The sequence below is a fragment of the Hyaena hyaena genome, unplaced genomic scaffold (genome assembly GCF_003009895.1).
Source record: "Hyaena hyaena isolate Hyena2069 unplaced genomic scaffold, ASM300989v1 scaffold_832, whole genome shotgun sequence".
NCBI lineage: Eukaryota > Metazoa > Chordata > Mammalia > Carnivora > Hyaenidae > Hyaena > Hyaena hyaena.
Window position 1 is genome coordinate 458,751 of NW_024081466.1, and position 20,458 is coordinate 479,208.

At 36.8% G+C, this 20,458-nt stretch overlaps 1 protein-coding gene across 2 annotated transcripts in view; it reads left to right on the top strand.

The window, feature by feature from the left end:
- Positions 1-20,458, top strand: part of RFTN2 (raftlin family member 2) — an 81,583-nt gene that overhangs the window by 9,645 nt on the left and 51,480 nt on the right. Inside the window, exon 4 of one of the 2 annotated variants that reach the window (XM_039219761.1) lies at positions 4,925-5,129. In XM_039219761.1, coding sequence (XP_039075692.1) covers positions 4,991-5,129 — 139 coding nt within the window. In that variant the 5' untranslated portion in view covers positions 4,925-4,990. The remainder of the gene's footprint in view (positions 1-4,924; positions 5,130-20,458) is intronic. The other variant, XM_039219762.1, reaches the window with a different exon arrangement.

The following is a 20,458-nucleotide window of genomic DNA, read 5'->3' on the forward strand; positions in this document are numbered from 1 at the left end:
AGTTAGGGTTAAGGTCACCATTGCATTAACTCTATAGGGCTAGCTAGAGATATGATTACAATATTAAGTGTTCCTAAAAGTGACTATGTATATCTCTCCATTTACTTGTCACTCCTTTCATACTGTTCAGTAAATTTGCATAATTTTACATATATAATTATGGCTTATATTCAGTAGATTTATCCCTAGAAACTACATAGTTTATTGATAATGTAAATGTTTTCCTTTTCTGAAAATTATGGGGGTTTAATTGTTTGTTACTGGTATATGAAATTGACAAAATCTATGCTATTCTGTTTGAAGAAAGAGTGGTGTGGTGGGCCCAGAGCTCTGCCTGCTTGACCTCGCCTCATGATCAAAGCCCCTTTTCCTCCAAAACCGACACCTCTTCGGAACCAGAGCGGCTCTGCCACATGTAGTTTGACAACTTCTTATCTAGAAGAGTAAAAAGTTAAGAATAGTCAATATTTTTTTAAAAGAATAATATTGTGAACTGCTGGACAGTGAAATATTATAGAGCCATTAAAAAATTAAATATGTAATATAGAGAAGTCAGACTATTGAAAAAATAAAAAGTAAAAATAAGATCTTAGTCTATACAATGATTAAGTATGTGATTGTGGCATTTCTAATCATTAAAGAAAGACTTTTTTCAGGGTGCCTGGGTGGCTCAGTCAGTTAGGTGTCTGACTCTTAATCTCAGCTAAAGTCACAGTCTCACAGTTTGTGAGTTCAAGCCCCACATCAGGCTCTGTACTGACAGCATGGAATCTGCTTGGGATTCTCTTTGCCTCTCTCTGCCCCTCCCTCTCTTTTTCTCTCTCAAAAATAAGCATTAAAAACCTTTAAAAAAAAATACTTTTTTAAATAAGTAGTGCTTTCAATAAGTCATTAATTACTTAGGAAATCTGACTACATTATGAAACTAGCAGTGCATTAGGTTAAAACTTAATGTTGGCCTGCCAGCTCGTGAACTCTAGAGAACATCAACTGGCTTTTTTATCTTTGCATCCACGTGTGCCCTACATATGTAGTCAGTGCTCCATAAAAACTTGTTGAATTATTGTTGAATTTGCTTCTTTGGATCAGAGCCACATAAAATATATTGTATTTATAAGTTACTATTATGCAAAAATTTTATAGGGCGTGGATTGGATAATATGTAATTATCTCTTAGAAGGTTTAAGACTGTAGTGAACTTAGGTGATCCAAACTTGCACAGTAACCATGAGGATAATTTGCTACCAGTAATGGAGAATATTTTTACAAGGTTCACTCATTCATTCAAGGACTAAGTGAGCCCATTCTAGAATATAGACAAGAATTGTTAATATATCTACATCATATATAGCCACATAACAGTCTGTACTTGGAGAAACCCTATTTGCAATACAGAACTGAAAGCTGTCCCTAAAATCTAGAATTGTCAGCAAACATATAATTCCATACAGAAAAAATGACCAATATAGAAAACATTTATTCCAAATATTTGTTCTAATTACTATAGTTACTCAGTATATGATAAGCCTGGGGAAACATGATTGTTAAAAAAAAATTATCTATGAAAACAAATATAGTTGTGACAATTGGATGTCAGTGTGAGAGAAAATGACTTTGATCCATATTTTACCTTTTATATTACAATTGCCAGATTCATCAGAGTTAAATAAGAAGCAAGGATGGAATGAATAGGAGGAGCACAGATTTTTAGGACAGTGAAACTATTCTGTATATAACTGTAACAGTGGATCCATGTCATATATTTGTCAAAACCCATCAATATACAACACCAAGAGTGAACTGTGATGCAAACTATGGACTCTAGGTGATAATGATGTGTCAAATAGTATTTTATTTTGTTCAACTTTTGGAGAAAAAAAGAATAGTGGCTGCTCAGTAATGGACTAAAGGAACTGTAGGGTTGTTTTTTTTTTTTTTTTTACTAAAGATTTATAAAAGATTTAAAAAAAAAGTATTTAAGAACATAATAATGTCCCATATTTATTCATTTAAATCGTCAGCACTCAGCTGAACTACTGCAATACTCTCCTGACTGGGTCTCCCTCCATTCTTGCTCCCATTAAAACCATTTTCCTCAAAACAGCCATAGTGAGACATCAGAAATACAAAGTGATGTTGCCTGCTTCAAACTACTCCTTTGATTCTCCACTTGATTATTTAATTCTCCTTTGTTGCCTACAAAATAAAGTCCAAATTCCCTTCGTATAGGATATAAGACCCATTACAACTTAGCTCTTGCCTCTCTTACAACTTAGTTGTCTTTCAAATTTTATGTTCTAGTAATTTGCAACTGCTTCATGTTCTTTAAAGTTCAAGCCATACTGTTTCATGATTTTTGTGACATTCCTCAAGCTTTTCCCTTTCCCCGGGCACATGCTCCCCATCTTTATCTATCTTATGCATATTCATCCTTCAAGACAGCTCAGATATCATCCTCCAAGCTGAGTTAGGGGCCCCTTCTTGGGTTTCTGTAGCATCCTATGCATATTTCTCTCTCATCAGCTACCATATCATATTGAAATTATCTGTTTATAAGTCTGTCTTCTCCACTAAACCATAAATTACTTTAGGGAAGAAGCCATATTTAGTCATGTACCTAGCCAGCTCCTGGAATATAGCAGGCATTTAGTAAATATAATGAGTACTTAATAAGCCATCTTCCAGGTACTGCAACAGGGACTAGTGAACTTCATATATTCCATTTCTGCCACCCAGGAACTCACAATGCACCATACAAAAGAGGACATGAAAAATGACAGGCATGAAAGCACTGTGACTAGTCAAATGAGTCATACTGGGTGAGAGTCTGCTGTCTTTTTAGCCAAGTTGAAATTGCTTACCACCAACCATGTTCATCCATGAGAATGAAGAACTGTAGAATTTTTATCTGCTAAAGTCACTTTTGAGAAGTGACTATTTAAAGACAAGTAGGCAGACTATAGAGACAAGAGGTTGTAGTGATCTACAAACTAATCCATCCCCCTTTGAGGGTCTTCGTATGCACTCTTCAGTGTGATTGAAAAGCCTTTACAGGCTTGTGTTCTCTAGAGTCTGATAGGTGATCAGGTCTATTCTGTAAATAATGGGACTTGTGGTTGAATCACTTCCTCACTATTACTATTCTCAACCCTGTTTTATAATGGAAGCACATTAACAAATTTATTTTGTCCTATTAGACGAGCGTAGTGTTAAGATATGAAATAAGATTATCCCATTCAACCTTCATAACAAGCCTATGAAGTAAGTACTATTATTAACTGCATTTTGTTAGGGGAGGAAACTGAAACTTGAAGAGATTGAGTAACTTGCCAAGATCACATCGGTAGTAGGCATTAGAAGCAGGATTTGAAGCCAAGTAGTGTGATTCCAGGGCTCACAGCTTTGGTGAATGCACCATACTACCTGAGCTGTATATGGTAAAATGCAATGAGCACTCATTACAACTGCTCCATTATAAATTGTTTCTGACTTCAGGTAAACGGAAATTTATAAAACTGAATAATCAAGTTGTCAGTTTTGTTGCTTTTCTTTTTTAATTAAGGATACTTTAGGATCTGTAAAAGTGTTAAGAGTTCCTCTCATAAGCCTGCTGAAGTGGAGTACTTTAAACTTCAAGGCTGTTATCCACATAAGAGAAATAAAATCGTTTCATTAAAATATCTTTTTAAAATTTTTTCAAATGTTTTATTTAAAGAGAGAGAGAGAGACAATATGAGCAGGGGAGGGTCGGAGAGAGAGGAAGATACAGAATCTGAAGCAGGCTCCAGGCTCTAAGCTAGCTGTCAGCACAAAGCCTGATGCCCGCCTCGAACCCACTAACGGTGAAATCATGACCTGAGCCGAAGTCCAACGCTTAACGGGCTGAGCCACCCAGGTGCCCCTAAAATAACTTTATTTAATGTTTATTTATTTTTGAGAGAGACAGACAGAGCATAAGTGGGGGAGGGGCAGAGAGAGAGGGAGATACAGAATCTGAAGCAGGCTCCAGGCTCTGAGCTTGCTGTCAGCGCAGAGCCCCATGTGGGGCTCGAACCAATGAGCCATGAGATTGTGACCAGAGCCAAAGTTAGATGCTCAACTGACTGAGCCACCCAGGTACCCCTAAAATATCTTAATATAAATTTTTTGTATTTGGCAGTTTTAATTAGTATATGAGTAGTATATGAAAAGAATCTTCCTGTGGAAAGAAATCCTCAAAAGTGCTACCTAAAGACTAAAGTGTTTGTTAAAAAAAAAACCAACAACAACAACAAAAAAACTTTACTTTTCTCCTTATAGACTCCAGAAACAGTTTCCTTCTAAAGCTGACTTCCTTTCTGGAAACGATTTTTGTTTCCAACCATGTTGAGAATCCTTTTTTTTGTTTTTCATTCCTTCTCTCTTTCATTCTTTCTCTTCCTCCCTCCCTTCCTCCCTCCTTTTGCTTTTTGGTAGTAGCAGAGAGGAAGGAGGGGGTGGGCACAGGAAAGAGGGAAAAAAGAAAACAGAAAAAGAATTGCATGCCAATATGCCTGAATATACCCTCTACTTGTAGATAATTCCATCCGAGTTGCACTTTTGCCTTTTTATTTCCGTTTTTGGACACCTCCTTTATCATCCAGCCAACTGGGACAGACAAAGCACTGTTGGTGCCCTGAGCGACAGAACTCTGGTAGGGGGCTGGCTGTAAATTGACGTGGCATGGAAATTCTCCGCTAAGTTGTAGCAGCTTGCATGTTTCTCCTAAGATCAAGCCCAGCCTCCCAGAGCTGTAGTTTAATCATCATGGGTTCAACGACTTTACAGAAAAATGGATAGAAAATGTCTTCAGCTCCTTCCTCTGGACTCAAATGTTTTCTTTTTGACTATCTATGGTTTAGCTGAAAAAATCAAAGCAGTTAAGTCTGTAACTTTCTTTTTGCAGCTTAAACAACAGAATTTGCTGCTCTCCCTCCCCTATCGTGCAATTTAATTCCTTACAGATTTTGCCATGGGGTGCGGACTTAGAAAGCTAGAAGACCCTGATGATAGCAGCCCTGGAAAAATATTTTCTACCCTGAAGAGACCGCAAGTGGAAACAAAGACAGAATTTGCTTACGAATATGTATTGCTGGATTTTACTTTACAAGGTAATTTTTGCTTCTATTTTATTTGTTAAATGAAATCTCTCAAAGATAAGGCACCAGTTTTTTTAAGTGTTGCTTGTGAATTTTTAAACTATTCTTCACAATCAGATTGTATAAATCTAATAATTCTTTGTTTCTTAATTATATTTTGAAAGGTTTTGTTTTGTTCCCTTCATTTTTTATAATAAGACTCATGTATACTTTATAAAATTAGAATACCTGCATGCAATTGTTTTTAATTTTTAAATCAAATACTTCTTTGTAGAAGGATAGATAAAAATATTTGATTTCCCAATCTAATGGCTATAGCCTTAATGACAGTTTGGGTCTTAAAAAAGATCTGAAAGTCACAAGAAGGTAGCATGTAGGGAATATGATTTGCATCGTGTGGAAGAGTATTTGCTAAGATAATTCTGAGGTTTCCAACTATGTAAAATTTTGTGATTGTACTAGTCATTTGATTTTTTTTTAACCAAGCTAAACTTGAAGTTTGAAAATACAGTAAAAAAGAAAAAAAAGGATAGTCTTTCTGTAAGACATTTCCTTTACTTGGTGCCCTGTCCCTAACAGAGAAACTCCCTGTTCCAGAAGTTGGAAACACAAATAAACAAGCCCAGATGGCAGCCCTGTGGAAAGAACAGAGGCAGCTCAAACTCACAAATACTTTGCCTCACTTTTTTTTGAACTTCAGGGTATACAATTGTGTGGGTAAAACTGAGTTTTTAAAAAGCAGAACAATATCTTTAATTATGGGGTACTGAAAATGAAATTTAGAATGTCTTGCTTGCTATTAGACTTTCCAGATATCAGTATTTTAAGTTCTTATTATAAAGCTACGCTTTCAATTCTAATAAGCCACACATTTTATCAATTAATAGAAAGTTTATACTAAATAAATTACCATGTTGGATATTAATTTCTTTTCAACTTAAACACAAATTCTCCGTTTTTCGGTGTCCTCTGTGAACAGTGCATCTTTGTGCGAGAAGCAAGAGCAGCCCATTTTTCTTTGTCAAAAATTGAGCAAGCCAGCAAGCAAACCCCCTTTCAGGGACATACACAAAATCTGAATATATACTTTTAACATATTCATATTTCTATTTTTATTAAGGCTAAGGCTACCAAAGGTAAAAATGTCAATATCTTTAATTTTCTTTTTAATTATGAAAGTTAAAAGTGCATTAAGATAATAGTGATAATCAGAGAACTAACCAATCATGTGAATTTTTCCTATACTTTTTCAAAAACCATCATTTGAGAAAATATTTCTGTTGTGATGCTGTGTTTTGTCCATTGATTGTTCTCGTTAATTATTTTTAGGACTAGTTTCTGTCAATCCATAGGATGCAAACACACACTCTCCTTAACCTTAAAACCTTGTGGACTCATAAACTTTAGGCCAGAGCCATTTTGATTTGCACTTTAAGACTTGCTGCACAATCCACCATAGGATCGTAGGGCTTAAAGTAACTTTACTTTTTTTTCTGACTTATTTTCTTCTAACAATGTTAGCAGTCTCCAACAAATAAGTATAAATGCAGTCATGCTTGAATCAGGAAAATCTACAGCTTTCAACAGAAGTGATTTTGGTTTTGTTATTATCAGAAGCACTTCTCTCTGTGAAAGGAGTATAATTACTACTGTAATTATAGGTGTTTGGAGGAGGTAATAGTATTACACTATGAAGTGTAAGTATGGGCATAGATTACAAATGCTAGCACCAAAAACAGGCACATATTTTAAAGTTGCATCTGGTTCCTATTTGGATGAGGCGCCTAGTCTTCTGGTGCCCCTCTCTGTCCAATTCTTCCACATTTTTTGTTGTGTTTTGTTTTGTTTTTGTTTTTGCCTTTGCGTCAGAAGCCAAGACTCTGTATCACCCCAAGTGCACAAACCACCTTTCTTTATTGTTGTCTCTGACCTCCACCTGCCACTCCAGTGTATACAGGAGTGAGTTGTGGCAGCAGGGTTGGGGGGGGGGCAATTAAAACATGCCAGCCTTCTATTTAGCACTGGCAATTCTGTCCTAGGATTGCCGTAAGTACTGAATAGTGGCACCTCCTGTTTCTCAGAAGCCACTGTGAGTAACCGTTCAGGAAATAAAATGGTCTGGTGACAGCTGTGTGTGCTCATGATGAGCCTGTCACGTACCTTGTTTTCCTCTCTTTTTTTCCAAACAGAGGACATGAGACAGAAAGTCTCAGTGGGCAAAAGGAGACCCGTTGAAATTTCCAGTGCTCTGGAAATGTGTTAGGATGCCTAATTATCCTGAACAACTTACTTATTTTACTTTCAGTTCCATTCTCCTTTTCTTTCTTTCTTTTCTTTCTTTCCTTTCTTCCTTCCTTCCTTTCCTTTTTTCTTTCTTTCTCTCTTTGCTTCCCCACACTTTGGGGGGGGGCAGTGCAGGGGTACTTTGAGCCATTATTTACATCTCTATGGGAGAAATAATAGCATAGTCCTTAAGAACATAAGACTCTGGAGTCAGAGTTCCTGGATTCTGAATCTAGGCTCTTTCACTGACTGTGTCACGTTTATAAATGTTGCTATATCTCAGTTTCCCCATCTGAAAAATAAGGATTCTGATGGTGCATACATAATGGAGTTGTTTTGAGGATTAAGGAGGATAATACAAGATAATCCACTTAATAAAAGTTAACTATTATTATCCCTCCTGGCTTTCTGCCAGGTCTACCAACTGCACTAGTGAGATTTCAGTAAAATGTTTGAGATAAGTTTTCTGGATCATGTACAGTAATCTATGAATGTGTATTTATGAGAGTGTGTGAATGTGTACATGAGTATGTTACAAAATTTCTTAATGAATAGTTAAATTAACTCTGCAAATGATCCAAAAGTTTTAGTTTCATCCTTAAATCCCAAAAAAGAATCTGAATAATAATAGCCTTAAGGATTTTTAAAGCACATACAGCTTTATGATTAAAGGAGTTTTTCAATATTAAAACCCAGTAGAAAGAAGGACAGATGGCAGCTTTGAATTTCTAATAAAATTATGTAAAATACATTAAGTAAAATTTTTCTGTCCCCTAACTTGTTTCCTTATTATTAAAACAAGAAAGTCTTATTGTCTCTTATCACTACTGTTAACAGCAATAAATACATATGGCATATGGATTTTGTCAAAGATGCTGATAAGTACTAGAAATACAAAGAGGAATAAGACAATTTCTGACCTCAAGTATTTTATATTCTAACTGGTCAAACTGGACAAGATCCTAAACTCCTCAAGTCAGGAACTATTGTTTATCCACCTTTGTATCCCCCTTTCTAGCACAGTATTTGATACATGAACATGGCCAATAAGTTTTGTTGAATTAATAAATGAAAAATTATTATCCAGGATACAAGAGGTGTCAGCAAAAGGAAAAATCTATTTTGAATATGATCAGTTGGAACTTGAATTAGGACTTTAACTGACCCTGAAGAAAAAATAGGGCTTAGATAATCAGAAAGAGATTAAGAGGTTGAAGCATATTCAAGGGCTATTGACTAGAGCAGTGAGCTAAGGGAGGTTTTATTGGAGAAAGGTAAAGAATAAGGTTGGGAATAAATGGAGTATGAAATACTCTGACCTGGCTAAGGAATGACTCCTTGATTCTATGGGAATTAAGTAGCTGTAAAGACTTTTGAATGAGTAGTTGATAGGTACAGAGAAGTCTTTTTTAGAAGATTAATATGAGATTGCAGTGGGGAGAGATGAAAGTGCGGACATTTATTTAGAAGGCCGCTTGTAGTGGTCAAGGCTACCAGTGGACAGTGAAGACCTGCATGTTGGGGGCATCAATAGGATAGAATGCAAGGAGCAAATATAACAGACATTATTAAGGAGGAACTTACTAGCTTGTGGCTTGCTGGATTTGAAGGAACAGAAAGAATGAGGAATTCAAGATGCCTTCCCCCTTCTGAGTAACTGTGTAACTAAGCCTGAATAACTGTGGAAATAATATGCCTCTTACAGTGGGAGGGGCAGCCCAAAGAGCGTCAGTGTGTGGTGAGAGAGCAGTTCCATCACAGGCATGTTCCATTGGCAGTGGCAGTGGACATCCTGGTAGAGACTCTTACAGATACGTAAGTGGAGATGATGATTTCCAGGAAGAACTGAAATAGTTAAAGTCTTAAAAAGCATGAATGGTGGGCAGACTGTAAGCATCTTGGGCTGAGTTGTCAGGCATATTTAGCAATATTCAGAACAATTTCAATAAAATTGACCAAGAATGAAGACAGTCAGGACTGTATAGCACCAGAGAAAACAAGGAAAGGGAGGGTTTCAAAAGGCAAGAAGTGGTCAGTAATTTTAAGTGGTAAAGAACTTTTAAGAAGGATGAAGATGCAGCACTGTAGAGAATGCATGAAAGAATCAACAAGAAGTGAATAAAGGATCAGAAATGAGGGAAGGAAAGAAGAAGGGAGGAAGGAAGGAAGAAAGGAAGAGTGGGTCCAACTAAATTTTCTGTAGCTGTCTGAATCTAATTAATTCCTGAGCATTTCCCCTAACAGTCAAAAGATTTTCAAAGGTCAAGTGCTACATTAAAGGAACTTGTAATATAAGGGACTAAATCTAATCAGGCATCAACATAATCCCTGTTGTAGTGCCTACCCCAAATTCCCACCAGGTGAATAAACCTATACAAGGAGTTCCATTATGTTTGAAATGGTGAGATATTTCGGTCTAGAATAATAATAAAACCTCACAAATTCAGACTACTAGGAGAAAAAAATATACCATTCTAGACTGAGAGAGAAGAGAATCTCTGATAACAGCAGAGTTGATCCTAAATATTGATGTTGAAAGAAAATACATATACATTAATATTGGCAATCTAAATTATGTCTTCTATCCTACATATACTTCTTATATCTGGGTGAGCATTTACTCGTTAATTGTATTAATATTTATTGACTACCTACTGAGCTAAGAGCTAGGATACAAAGATAAAGCAAGCCTAGTCCCTTCTCTTATGAACCTGCAGTCTAGTGAACATCTTACTAAGGGATACTGATAAACACTTAGTTACAATGTGTACATAACTCTAAACTATGATACAGGCTATGCTAGAAGTATGAGGGTTATAGGAGCAGAAAGAAGAACACCTCTACCTGATTATGGGATTCAGAAAGATTCCTTACAAGAAGGGTCACCCATCTGAGATGTAAAGAACGAGTGGAACTTAAACAAAGATTTGTATCCAGAATATAGAAAATACAACTGCAAATTGATAAGGATAAACCAAACAACAGAAAAATGCACAAAGAATATGGACATGCAATTCACTAAGTAGTTAATCCAGTGACTATATCCAATAGACATATGAAGCTGTGCTCAACCTCATCAGCAACCAGGAAAATGCATGTTAAAACTGCAGTGAGATGCCACTTCAAAACATCCAAAATGGCTAAAATTTTAAAAGACTGCTAATACCATGTTTTAAGAAATTGGTACAACCATTTGTAAAAATAAATGCTTTGGCATTTGAAGTTTTCATTTAAATTCTAGTTAGTTAAGGTATAGTGTAATGTTTCAGGAGTAGAATTTAGTGATTCACCACTTATATATAACACCTAGAGCTAATCATAACAAGTGCCCTTTTTAATATCCATCACTTGTTTGACCCATCCTCCCACCCTCCTCCCCTCTGGTAACCATCAGTTTGTTCTCATAGTTAAGAATCTCTTATGATTGGGGCGCCTGGGTGGCTTAGTCGGTTAAGCGTCCGACTTTCGCTTAGGTCATGATCTCGCAGTTCGTGGGTTCGAGCCCCGCGTCGGGCTCTGTGCTGACTGCCAGCTCAGAGCCTGGAGCCTGTTTCAGTCTGTGACTCCCTCTCTCTGTGACCCTCCCCTGCTCACACTGTCTCTCTCTCTCTCTCCTAGAAATAAATAAAACATTAAAAAAAAATTAAAAAAAAAAAGTTAACTCAGATACATACAAAGAAACAAAATACATAAGTATAAAAACATATATTCTGTTTTCTCCTGATTTAAAAGACAATTGTATAAAAGACTAATTATAAAATTGTATTGTTGGGGTTATAACATATAAAGATGCAACATATATGATGGCACAAAGGAGAGGAGAAGGAATAGATCTATCTTGGATAAAGCAAATAACACCAGACTTTAATTCAAATCCGTAGGAAGAAATGAAGAGTGCCAGAAATGATAAATATGAAGATTATTATAAAAGACCCATAAAGTGTTTTTTTTTTCTCCTTCATTCTCTTAAGTCCTTTAGGAGGTAAAGATTTATAAATCAATAATCATTACACTCTATTTTTGTGTTTATAACACATANAGAGAGACAGCGTGAGCAGGGGAGGGTCAGAGAGAGAGGGAGACACAGACTCTGAAATAGGCTCCAGGCTCTGAGCCGGCAGTCAGCACAGAGCCTGATGAGGGGCTCGAACCCACGAACCGCGAGATCATGACCTAAGCGAAAGTCAGACGCTTAACCGACTAAGCCACCCAGGCGCCCCTGGGTACTTCTATTTTTAACTTTTTGAGGAACCTCCATACTTTTATCCAGAGTGGCTTCACCAGTTTGTATTCCCACCAACAGTGTAAGAGGGTTCCCCTTTCTCCACATCCTTACCAACATCTGTCATTTCCTGTGTTGTTAATTTTAGCTCTTCTAGCCGGCCTGAGGTGGTATCTTATTATGTTTGATTTGTACTTCCCTGATGATGAGTGATGTTGTGCATCTTTTCATGTATCTGTTAGCCATCTGGACGTCTTCTCTGGAAAAATATTCATGTCTTCTGCTCATTTCTTAACTAGGTTACTTATTTTTTGGTTGTTGAGTTTGATAAGTTCTTTATAGATCTTAATAACCCAAAAGTATGAACAACACAGACATCCAAGAACAAGAGACTAGAAAAATAAATTGTGGTATACTCACACAGTGGAACACTATACTACAAAAGTCAGCAAACTTTTTCTGTAAGGGACCAGATAGTAAATATTTTAGTCTTTGCAAATCATGTGATCTCCATCACAGTTACTCAGCTCTGCCATCGTAGTACCAACTTACCATTCATTACAAAATAGACCATAGGCAGTACTTTGCCAACCTTAACTGTACTGCAATGAAAATGAATAAACTATAACTACACAAGCTACACAAGGTGAATCTTATAGGCATAATGTTGAGTGAAGGAAGGCAGACACAGGAAGTGCCTGGTTGGGTCAGTCGACAGAGCAGGCAACTCTTGATCTTGGAGTTGTGAGTTTGAACTCCATACTGAGTGTAGAGATTACTTTTAAAAAACTAAAAACTAAAAAAAGAAGACACACATAAAACTATGTGCCTGATGATTCCATTTATATAAAACTTGAGAAACTGGCAAAACTGAACTATGGTGTTTAAGGCTGCATTCTTGGATAGTAAACTAAAGAGAAAGGAAATGAAGACCATAAAACTCAAGTTAATACAGAGGGGAGAGGGGGATTGTGATTGGAAAGAGCAAAATGGGAGGCTTCTGGAGTGCCTGCCATTTTCTGATTTTTGAGCAAATGATGGTTACCCAAGTGTTGATAGTGGTAAGTATGTTTTGTTTTGTTTTGTTTTGTTTTGTTTTGTTTTGTTGGTATGTTATAGTTCAACCTCTACCCCCAAATTTTTAAATAATGAAAAAAGAAGACTAAGTAGAGGGCACCTGGGTGACTCAGTCAGTTTGGCATCAGATTCTTGATTTCCTCTCAGGTCATGAGCTCATGGTTCATGGGATCAAGCCCCACATCAGGCTCTGCGCTGACATTGTGGAACCTGCTTGGGTTTCTCTCTCTCCCTCTCTTTCTACTTCTCCCCACCAAATAAACAAGTAAACATTATTAAAAAAAAAAAAAGAAGAAGAAGAAGAAGAAGAAGAAGACTAAGTAGAAAGTGAGGATAAGGCAAACAAGGCTGAAAGACAAGATGTACAGACTTGGAAGTGAGAGAAAATTACATGGTCTGAGAACCACAAATAAAGCAGAATGGACAAAGAGTAGCACATGAAGCAGGCAGCAATGAAATTAAGGCTGCAGGAGTCTGAAATGGTCATGAGTTGATCTTTCGTATATCTGCCTATAATAATGAACCATGTCGTTCAGTAGAATTTTACCATATTTAAAACTACAGTTATAGTACTTCGATTAAGAGTGACTACAAAAATGGAATCTCTCACTGAAAACATAAAAGCTTACATAATTTGAATATTGTTCATCTAGCAGTTCATATTTCTAAATAATTTACACATGTTGATAAGTAGAATAAACTAAATATCCCTTCTAATTTCCATACATTAACTTGCTTAACAATTTATTATATTTCAAAAGCTTTAGCCTAGCTCATGTCTGAATTTTCACAAATTCTATATTAACATGATCCAAATCAATGAAGTTTTACTTTCCTATAGGCACTAGAGTATATGGCTGTGGAGTCATCCTGTATGGTTTCATCACAGCCTACCCACTTACTAGCAGTTTGGACTGCTAGTTAGCAGTTACCAAATCCCTCTCTTCCTGAGTTTCCTTATCTGAGAATAATGATAATATCTACCTTATGAAGTTTTTGTAAGGGTTTATCAGGATTAGGCATGTAAAGCATTTCACGTAAGTGCCTGGCACAAAATATGCACTTCGTATATGTTAATATTTTTAACTATAATTGCTAGATATATATGGATATAGTCTATTCCCTTTTGAAAATATGGTAAAATTACTACCAGTGTTTGTACATTATATGTTTATCTGAGGAAACAGTGTTTCATAAATATTTCAAAAACACATACCAATCTTCAGAAGTAAATTGGTGGAAAAAACATATATGTCTTGGACAGTTTTCATAGAGTTACATCATCAGAGCAAAGCTTTCAGCATTGAGCGATTTCATAGCTTTATACAGGATGGTGGATTTTTCTATTTTTAAATTTGATCTTTGTCTATGAAGCTTTTAAGCAAATGAGTGTGGAAAAAGTCCATTAACATTTTATTTTTTTTAACTATGAGGGTAAGTGATAGAACATTGCTTGACCTTTAGTGTATTTCAATTTTAATCATAAAAACCTACTTTGCATTGGTATAGTTAATTTTCAAAACAACAATTACAAAACACTCTCAGCAGTTATTCTTGTAAGGTGTAATAAAGTATTTACAAATCATGTAGCATCAATTTAACAGTAACCAGCCATGCCAATAATGTTGTGAACAGCACCATTTGCTCCTTCTCCCAAAGACCTGAAAGAGAACTGATGGTGGCTAGGGAGGTCAGAAGAACAAGACAAATGGCTTGCAGCTGCTGCTAACCACCTGTGTTGTTCAAATTCTAGCCAAAACAACCATCACCTTTCCCTGAATTTCCTGGTTTAAAAAGTAATAGAGCCATGGGGCATCTGGCTGACTCAGTCAGTAAAGCATGTGACTCTTGATCTTGGGGTTGTTAGTTTGAGCCCCATGTTGGTATAAAGATTACTTAAAAATAAAATATTTTTTAAAAAGTAATTGACCCTCTGATATTACTGCCCCAGGATAAGAACATCAAATCAAAGTCTTGGCCTCAAACATCGAACCTGTTGTGGAAATGTAATTACTCACTATGGTGAGTACTGATGAAAATTCCTCACTCTGTGTGCCCAGCTCTCCCCTTCCTCACATTTCTCAGCTGAATCAGGCTTCTAATCTCCTTTCAGCACAGTTTGAAACATTAGTAAAAATTGAGAGAATTACATGAAGGGAAGCTCTCAAAAAAATTGCCAGATTTATTTTTCCTCCTTTTGCTCCTGGGTAGGATGCTGGCATGTTTAAAGCAAGTCTCAATGTCAGGTAAGCAGAACAGTTTGTTAAAAGAGTGAACTCCAGCCTTTCTATCACCATCCTTCTCCTTTTCCCACTACTGAGGAGGAATTGGATCATTTTTCTGTGCCCTAGGATGCTGACCACTGTCTAACACGATCTAGGTGGCCTGGCCTGGACCTGAGCAGGCTCCAGTCTGCAGAGTCCCTGGGGTGGCCCAGAGCAGAAGTCATAAACCAAGGAGACATGGGCCATATTCAACCTTCAGACAGATCTCACTTGGTGTATACAGTGTTAAAATATGAATTCACTGTCACTTTTTTTAATTGACAAATATTACATAAGAGTCTGGATTTGAAGGTCTTCTTAAAAATTAGAAGATCCAGTAACAACCAGGACCACATGCCCCTGTGGCCGCTCTGAGCCAGGGCTCCTGCTCTCTTTGGAGAGGTCCTGAGTCTTTTCCAGCTCAGCCTCCTCCAGAACAGCTCCTTTCTTCATTTTATCAGGCTAGCACCTTCGGGCATTTGAGTCCAGGACTCACTCAGTGTAATAGGCCAATGAGTTAGGAACCCCTGATCTGGAGTGTGAGCTAGGGATGCCTAATCCACAGGGTGAGTTAGGGACATGAGATCTAGAGCATGTGTTAGGGCCTTTGATATAGAGTGTGAGTTAGGGACCTCTAGAGTTCTACAGCTTGGGAGCAGGCCACGTGTTTGGAATAAACCCAAATCTCTGCAGTGACTGTCTTTCTGGAGCTTTTTAAAACCAACAATAACTTATCTCTGAAGGCAACTCGTGTTCAAGTGTTTACTTTCTGCTAAGCACTGGGCTCCTCTTTTACAGTCGCTATTGACCAACTCCATGGAGTTACTACTATTATCTATCCTTGTCTCAGAGAGGAAAAGTAACTTGTTTTGGATCTAGTAAATGGCATAACCTTGACTTGAACCCAAGTGATTTGCTTCCAAAGCCTACCACATTATCTCTCTTTGCAGAGGAGAGGAGTTTATTTAACAAAGCAGCACATATTTCATTCTAGATACTTTCTAGGAACAAATATTATTTCATCCTTCTGACAATCCTATAGGTAGATCCTCTTATTATTCTCACTTTGCAGATAAGGAAATTGAGGAACATGGGTACAAAGTACCTAGTAAGTGGCAGACCTGGAATTTGCACCCTGGTTCTAGAGTCTGTTTTCTAATCTGATGCTCCATGAGCACCCTGGAGCTCTGTTAATTGAATATGTCAGTGTTACACCTAATTTTTCATTTGTTGATCTTCTAATAAAATTTTAAGCACTTGCCATAATTATTATGTCTATAATGAGTGCTATTTAACAAAAGACACAGACCTCCAGATAGAAGAATATGCACACTTGAGATAGTTGAATAATTATTGTAAGGTACTGAGCCCAAAATAAACAGGTTAAATTTATGTTAAAATATATTTATACAATTTTTCTCCCTCTCTTTTTCTAGATTTCTCAGTTTGTGATTTCTCCCAAAACTACTGTGTGTTTTAAGCATTAACATTTCTTTTACTTTGAGACTCAAGACAATAACCTTACTTTAGTGAATGTAAGAGGCTGTGGAGTTGACCTGGAAACCTGGATGTATTCCATTCACATCACCAGAGAATGAGGTGTTCCTTAGAAATACATTCTCCACCTAGGGGCGCCTGGGTGGCTTAGTCGGTTAAGCGTCCGACTTTCGCTTAGGTCATGATCTCGCGGTTTGTGGGTTCGAGCCCCGCGTCGGGCTCTGTGCTGGCTGCCAGCTCAGAGCCTGGAGCCTGTTTCCGAGTCTGTGTCTCCCTCTCTCTGTGACCCTCCCCTGCTCATGCTGTCTCTCTCTCTCTCTCTCTCCTAGAAATAAATAAAACATTAAAAAAAATTTTTTTTAAAAAAAAGAAATACATTCTCCACCTAAACAGGAACCCCCTTAGGCACCAATGTTACTCTGTTATAGCTATCTTCTTGGTGATTGTTTTTAGTATGTTACATAACCCTGCCTTTGAAAACCATGTCTGAAACAAGAAAATGGAGGGAAAGAGTTCATTATAATAATCAATTTGGGACAATGAAGTATAGAAAGCCTGTTAAGTGATGCCAGACTATACATAAAGTTTTTATAGTTCTTTTATCTAGTTTTGTAATTCATTTTATTCCCTCTGATGTCTTCTGTCTCCCTTGCTACTATTGTTATGTTCTTGCTCCTTCCTAGTTGGTCTCCAAGCCTCTACCAAATCACTTGGCATTGGATATGAAATGCTTTCAAGTTGTACATACAGGCACAGAATTAAATAACACTGAGCCTCAGAAAGAAAGTTGTGCTCTTTTCAATTCTTTTTAAGCCTTCCAATCAGTTTGGAGTTAATATATCTTTAACACATCTCTAATGGCTAATTTTCCTTTTCAACAAAGAGAGTAGAGCTGTGGCTCAGAATCTTTGGTAGATAACAGTATCTACCTAGAATATAATAAGTGTTTTTGCTGTATTTATTTATATGACAGCTTTCTGCTTATAGTAAGTAATTCTGCTTTTATGGCCCTATAAGAAATATAAAATCCTTTTGAAATAAGTTTGAAATTTATTTTTGAGAGAAAGTGCAAGCAAAGGAGGGGCAGAGAGAGAAGGGGACAGAGGATCCAAAGCAGGCTCTGCATGGACAGCAGTGAGCCTGATGTGGGGCTCAAACTTGCAAACTACAAGATCATGACCTGAGCTGAAGTTCGATGCTCAACCGACGGAGCCACCTAGGTGCCCCTGAAATAAGTTTAAGATTAAAATGAAAATTTAAAGAGGGACTTGAAGGCTATGGAAGCACAGATGATACTCAGATATGACAAAAACTGAAAGTGTGCTCAATGACTTAAGTTTGGGATATACTACCCCAAGTCCAATACACACATGGTAGTGAGGGGAGCTGAGGGGAGCTCCATGCTTCTCATGAAAAAGTGGACGGTCTTCGTGAGAACTTTTTTGGTAAGCTGAGGGTTTATTTGAGTACTAGATTTTTGAGGTTGCTGGAAGTCTGCTTTCCAGTTGGGTGGAGCAAAAATCTTTTATCTCTAATTTTTTTGCCATATTTCTTTACTATACATATATTTAAAGAACTGTGCATATCAGAGTCCTATTATTCTTCCCTGCCACCTGCAGTTTGGGTGAATACTCCTCTCTGTACCCGTCACCTGCACTGTTCAGTCAATGTCAAACTTGCCAGCTCCTTTGTGTGATAGCCCTTGATATATATCCAGAAGGTATCCTATTCCTCACTTATTTAGCACATAGTCGAAGAACACCTGTAATGGTCTTCAGACCCCTTGCTATCGTGAAAACTTTTTTTTTTTAACATACTCCAGCTTCAAACTGTCTGTCTGTAATTTGGCCCTTAAATTGAACATAATCCAATTCTTAATCCAACAAATATTAACTGAGTATTGATGTGGTAGGCACTGTTCTAGGTATAAAGAAACAGATTAACAAAATGTGAATATCCACACCTTCATGAAGCTTTCATTTTGGTGTGGGAGGCAGATATTAAATAAGATAATTAGGTGAATACACTAGTATATTCTGATTATTATTTAGATGGTGATAAGTATGAAAGGAAAGGAAAATAAACAGGAAGTATACTATGGTGGTCTGCTCAGCACGGAATCCAATGAGCCACCTTCCTATGGAAACAATTTTTTTTCAGATGACTATGATCACATTAGGTTAACTGCTAATTTATAATTAATTTGTCTTCAGCTAAAGTCTCTAGGCTTACCTCCTTCCCCCACCCAATGAAGATGTATTAAATCAGATTTCTCCCATTCTGTGTTTTGAACTATGAAAAGAACTAAGAATTTATCTCTGTTCAAATTTGGGTGGGGGGAACATATATACTACCAAACCAAGAGTTCTTCAAATCTTCATTCTCTATTCATTCTCTAAAATTTTTATTTTTTACTTTATTTTATTTTTTATTTGAGAAAGAGTGAGTGAGCAAGTGGGGGAGAAGGGCAGAAGGAGAGAGAGAAAGAATCTCAAGCAGGCTCTACACTCAGCTCATAGCCCAATGAGGGTTTAATCCCATGACCTGAGCCAAAATCAAGAGTCAGACACTCAAATGAGCCACCCAGGCACCGCAAATCCTCATTCTCTTAGCCAATGTATTTGCAACCACTTCTTTCTATATAAATTATCATTCTTCATTGACTCCAAAACATTGTTGATTGTAAAACACATCACTACTTTATGCACTGCTAAGAGAGAAAAAAATGCACAAATTAAACTATGACTTACTACTTTCTCACTTTAGTAATTTAATTTTTACCAATGGTAAAAGCTCTTTGAGACATGTTTAAACATCAATTATTCCTCTCTCTCTCTCCTACATACATAAAAAAGGAAAACCAAGTGCAATCAAGATATTCCTTAAACTTCTTTATACTCAGGCCCCAATTTTCCTAAATCATTTTAGATTCAGAGTCCTTGTGCTCCCTTTTTGCCACATAATTTTTTCCTCTGGGGTGTCAGGAGTATTGGAAATGCCACATTCCTTAAAAGAGTATGGGGCTTTTCTCTGAAGTACCTGACACCCGTTCTGAGACTAGGGCTTTCTTGATATTGCCAGAGGGTACAATGGCAAGTTTTCAGGCAACAATCAGGAAACCAGAACTCAGTAGTTCAAGTGATCCTTGAATGGTTTTTTGACTGAAACCTCAAGCACTCTCTCTAGTCATGCCATATGGAAAAACAACTAACTTCACACAGCTTGTGATACTATAATTACACCTGGCAAACAATAGTGGTTAAAATGCCAGCAGAGATTTCCAAGCCAACGCATAGCCCTTAATCTTGTATTGAATTGTATAATTTACAAAGACACACTTTCATAAAATGAAATGCTCATCTCCACTCACACATTATTTTAAGTTATCAACTACAATCTACATACTTTTGTGTTTCACTTTTGTCAGGTAAATAGTATTTTTTCAATAAACTTTAAAATTTCTTATACATTCATGATTTTTATGTATTCATTTTATAATTTACCTTCTAAGATAATCATGTAATCATGTAGTTTTTTTATTTTTCAGGCATTTTGAGAAAGAAGGCATAGCATATCTTTTTAAATCAATAATCTAGTGCCATTGTACTTCTCAAAAAAATATCTTTAAATATAAGGCCTAAGCTATAAAACTTCTGGACGAAAACATAGGGGAGAACTTTCATGACACTGGATTCAGCAAAGGCTTTTTGGATATAACAAGAAAAGCAAAGGCAACAAAAGCAAATATAGGTAATATGACTACATGAAACCTAAAAACTTCTGTATATCAAAGGACACAATCAACAGAGTGAAAAGTCAGCCAATGAAATGGGAGTAAATATTATATCCAGAATATATAAAGAACTCCTATTGAGAACAAAAATAACCCAATTTAAAAATGGGCAAAGGACTTGAATAGGCATTTCTCCAAAAATGATACACAAATGGCCAATGAGCATATGATGTTCAACATCACTACTCATTAGGAAAATACAAAT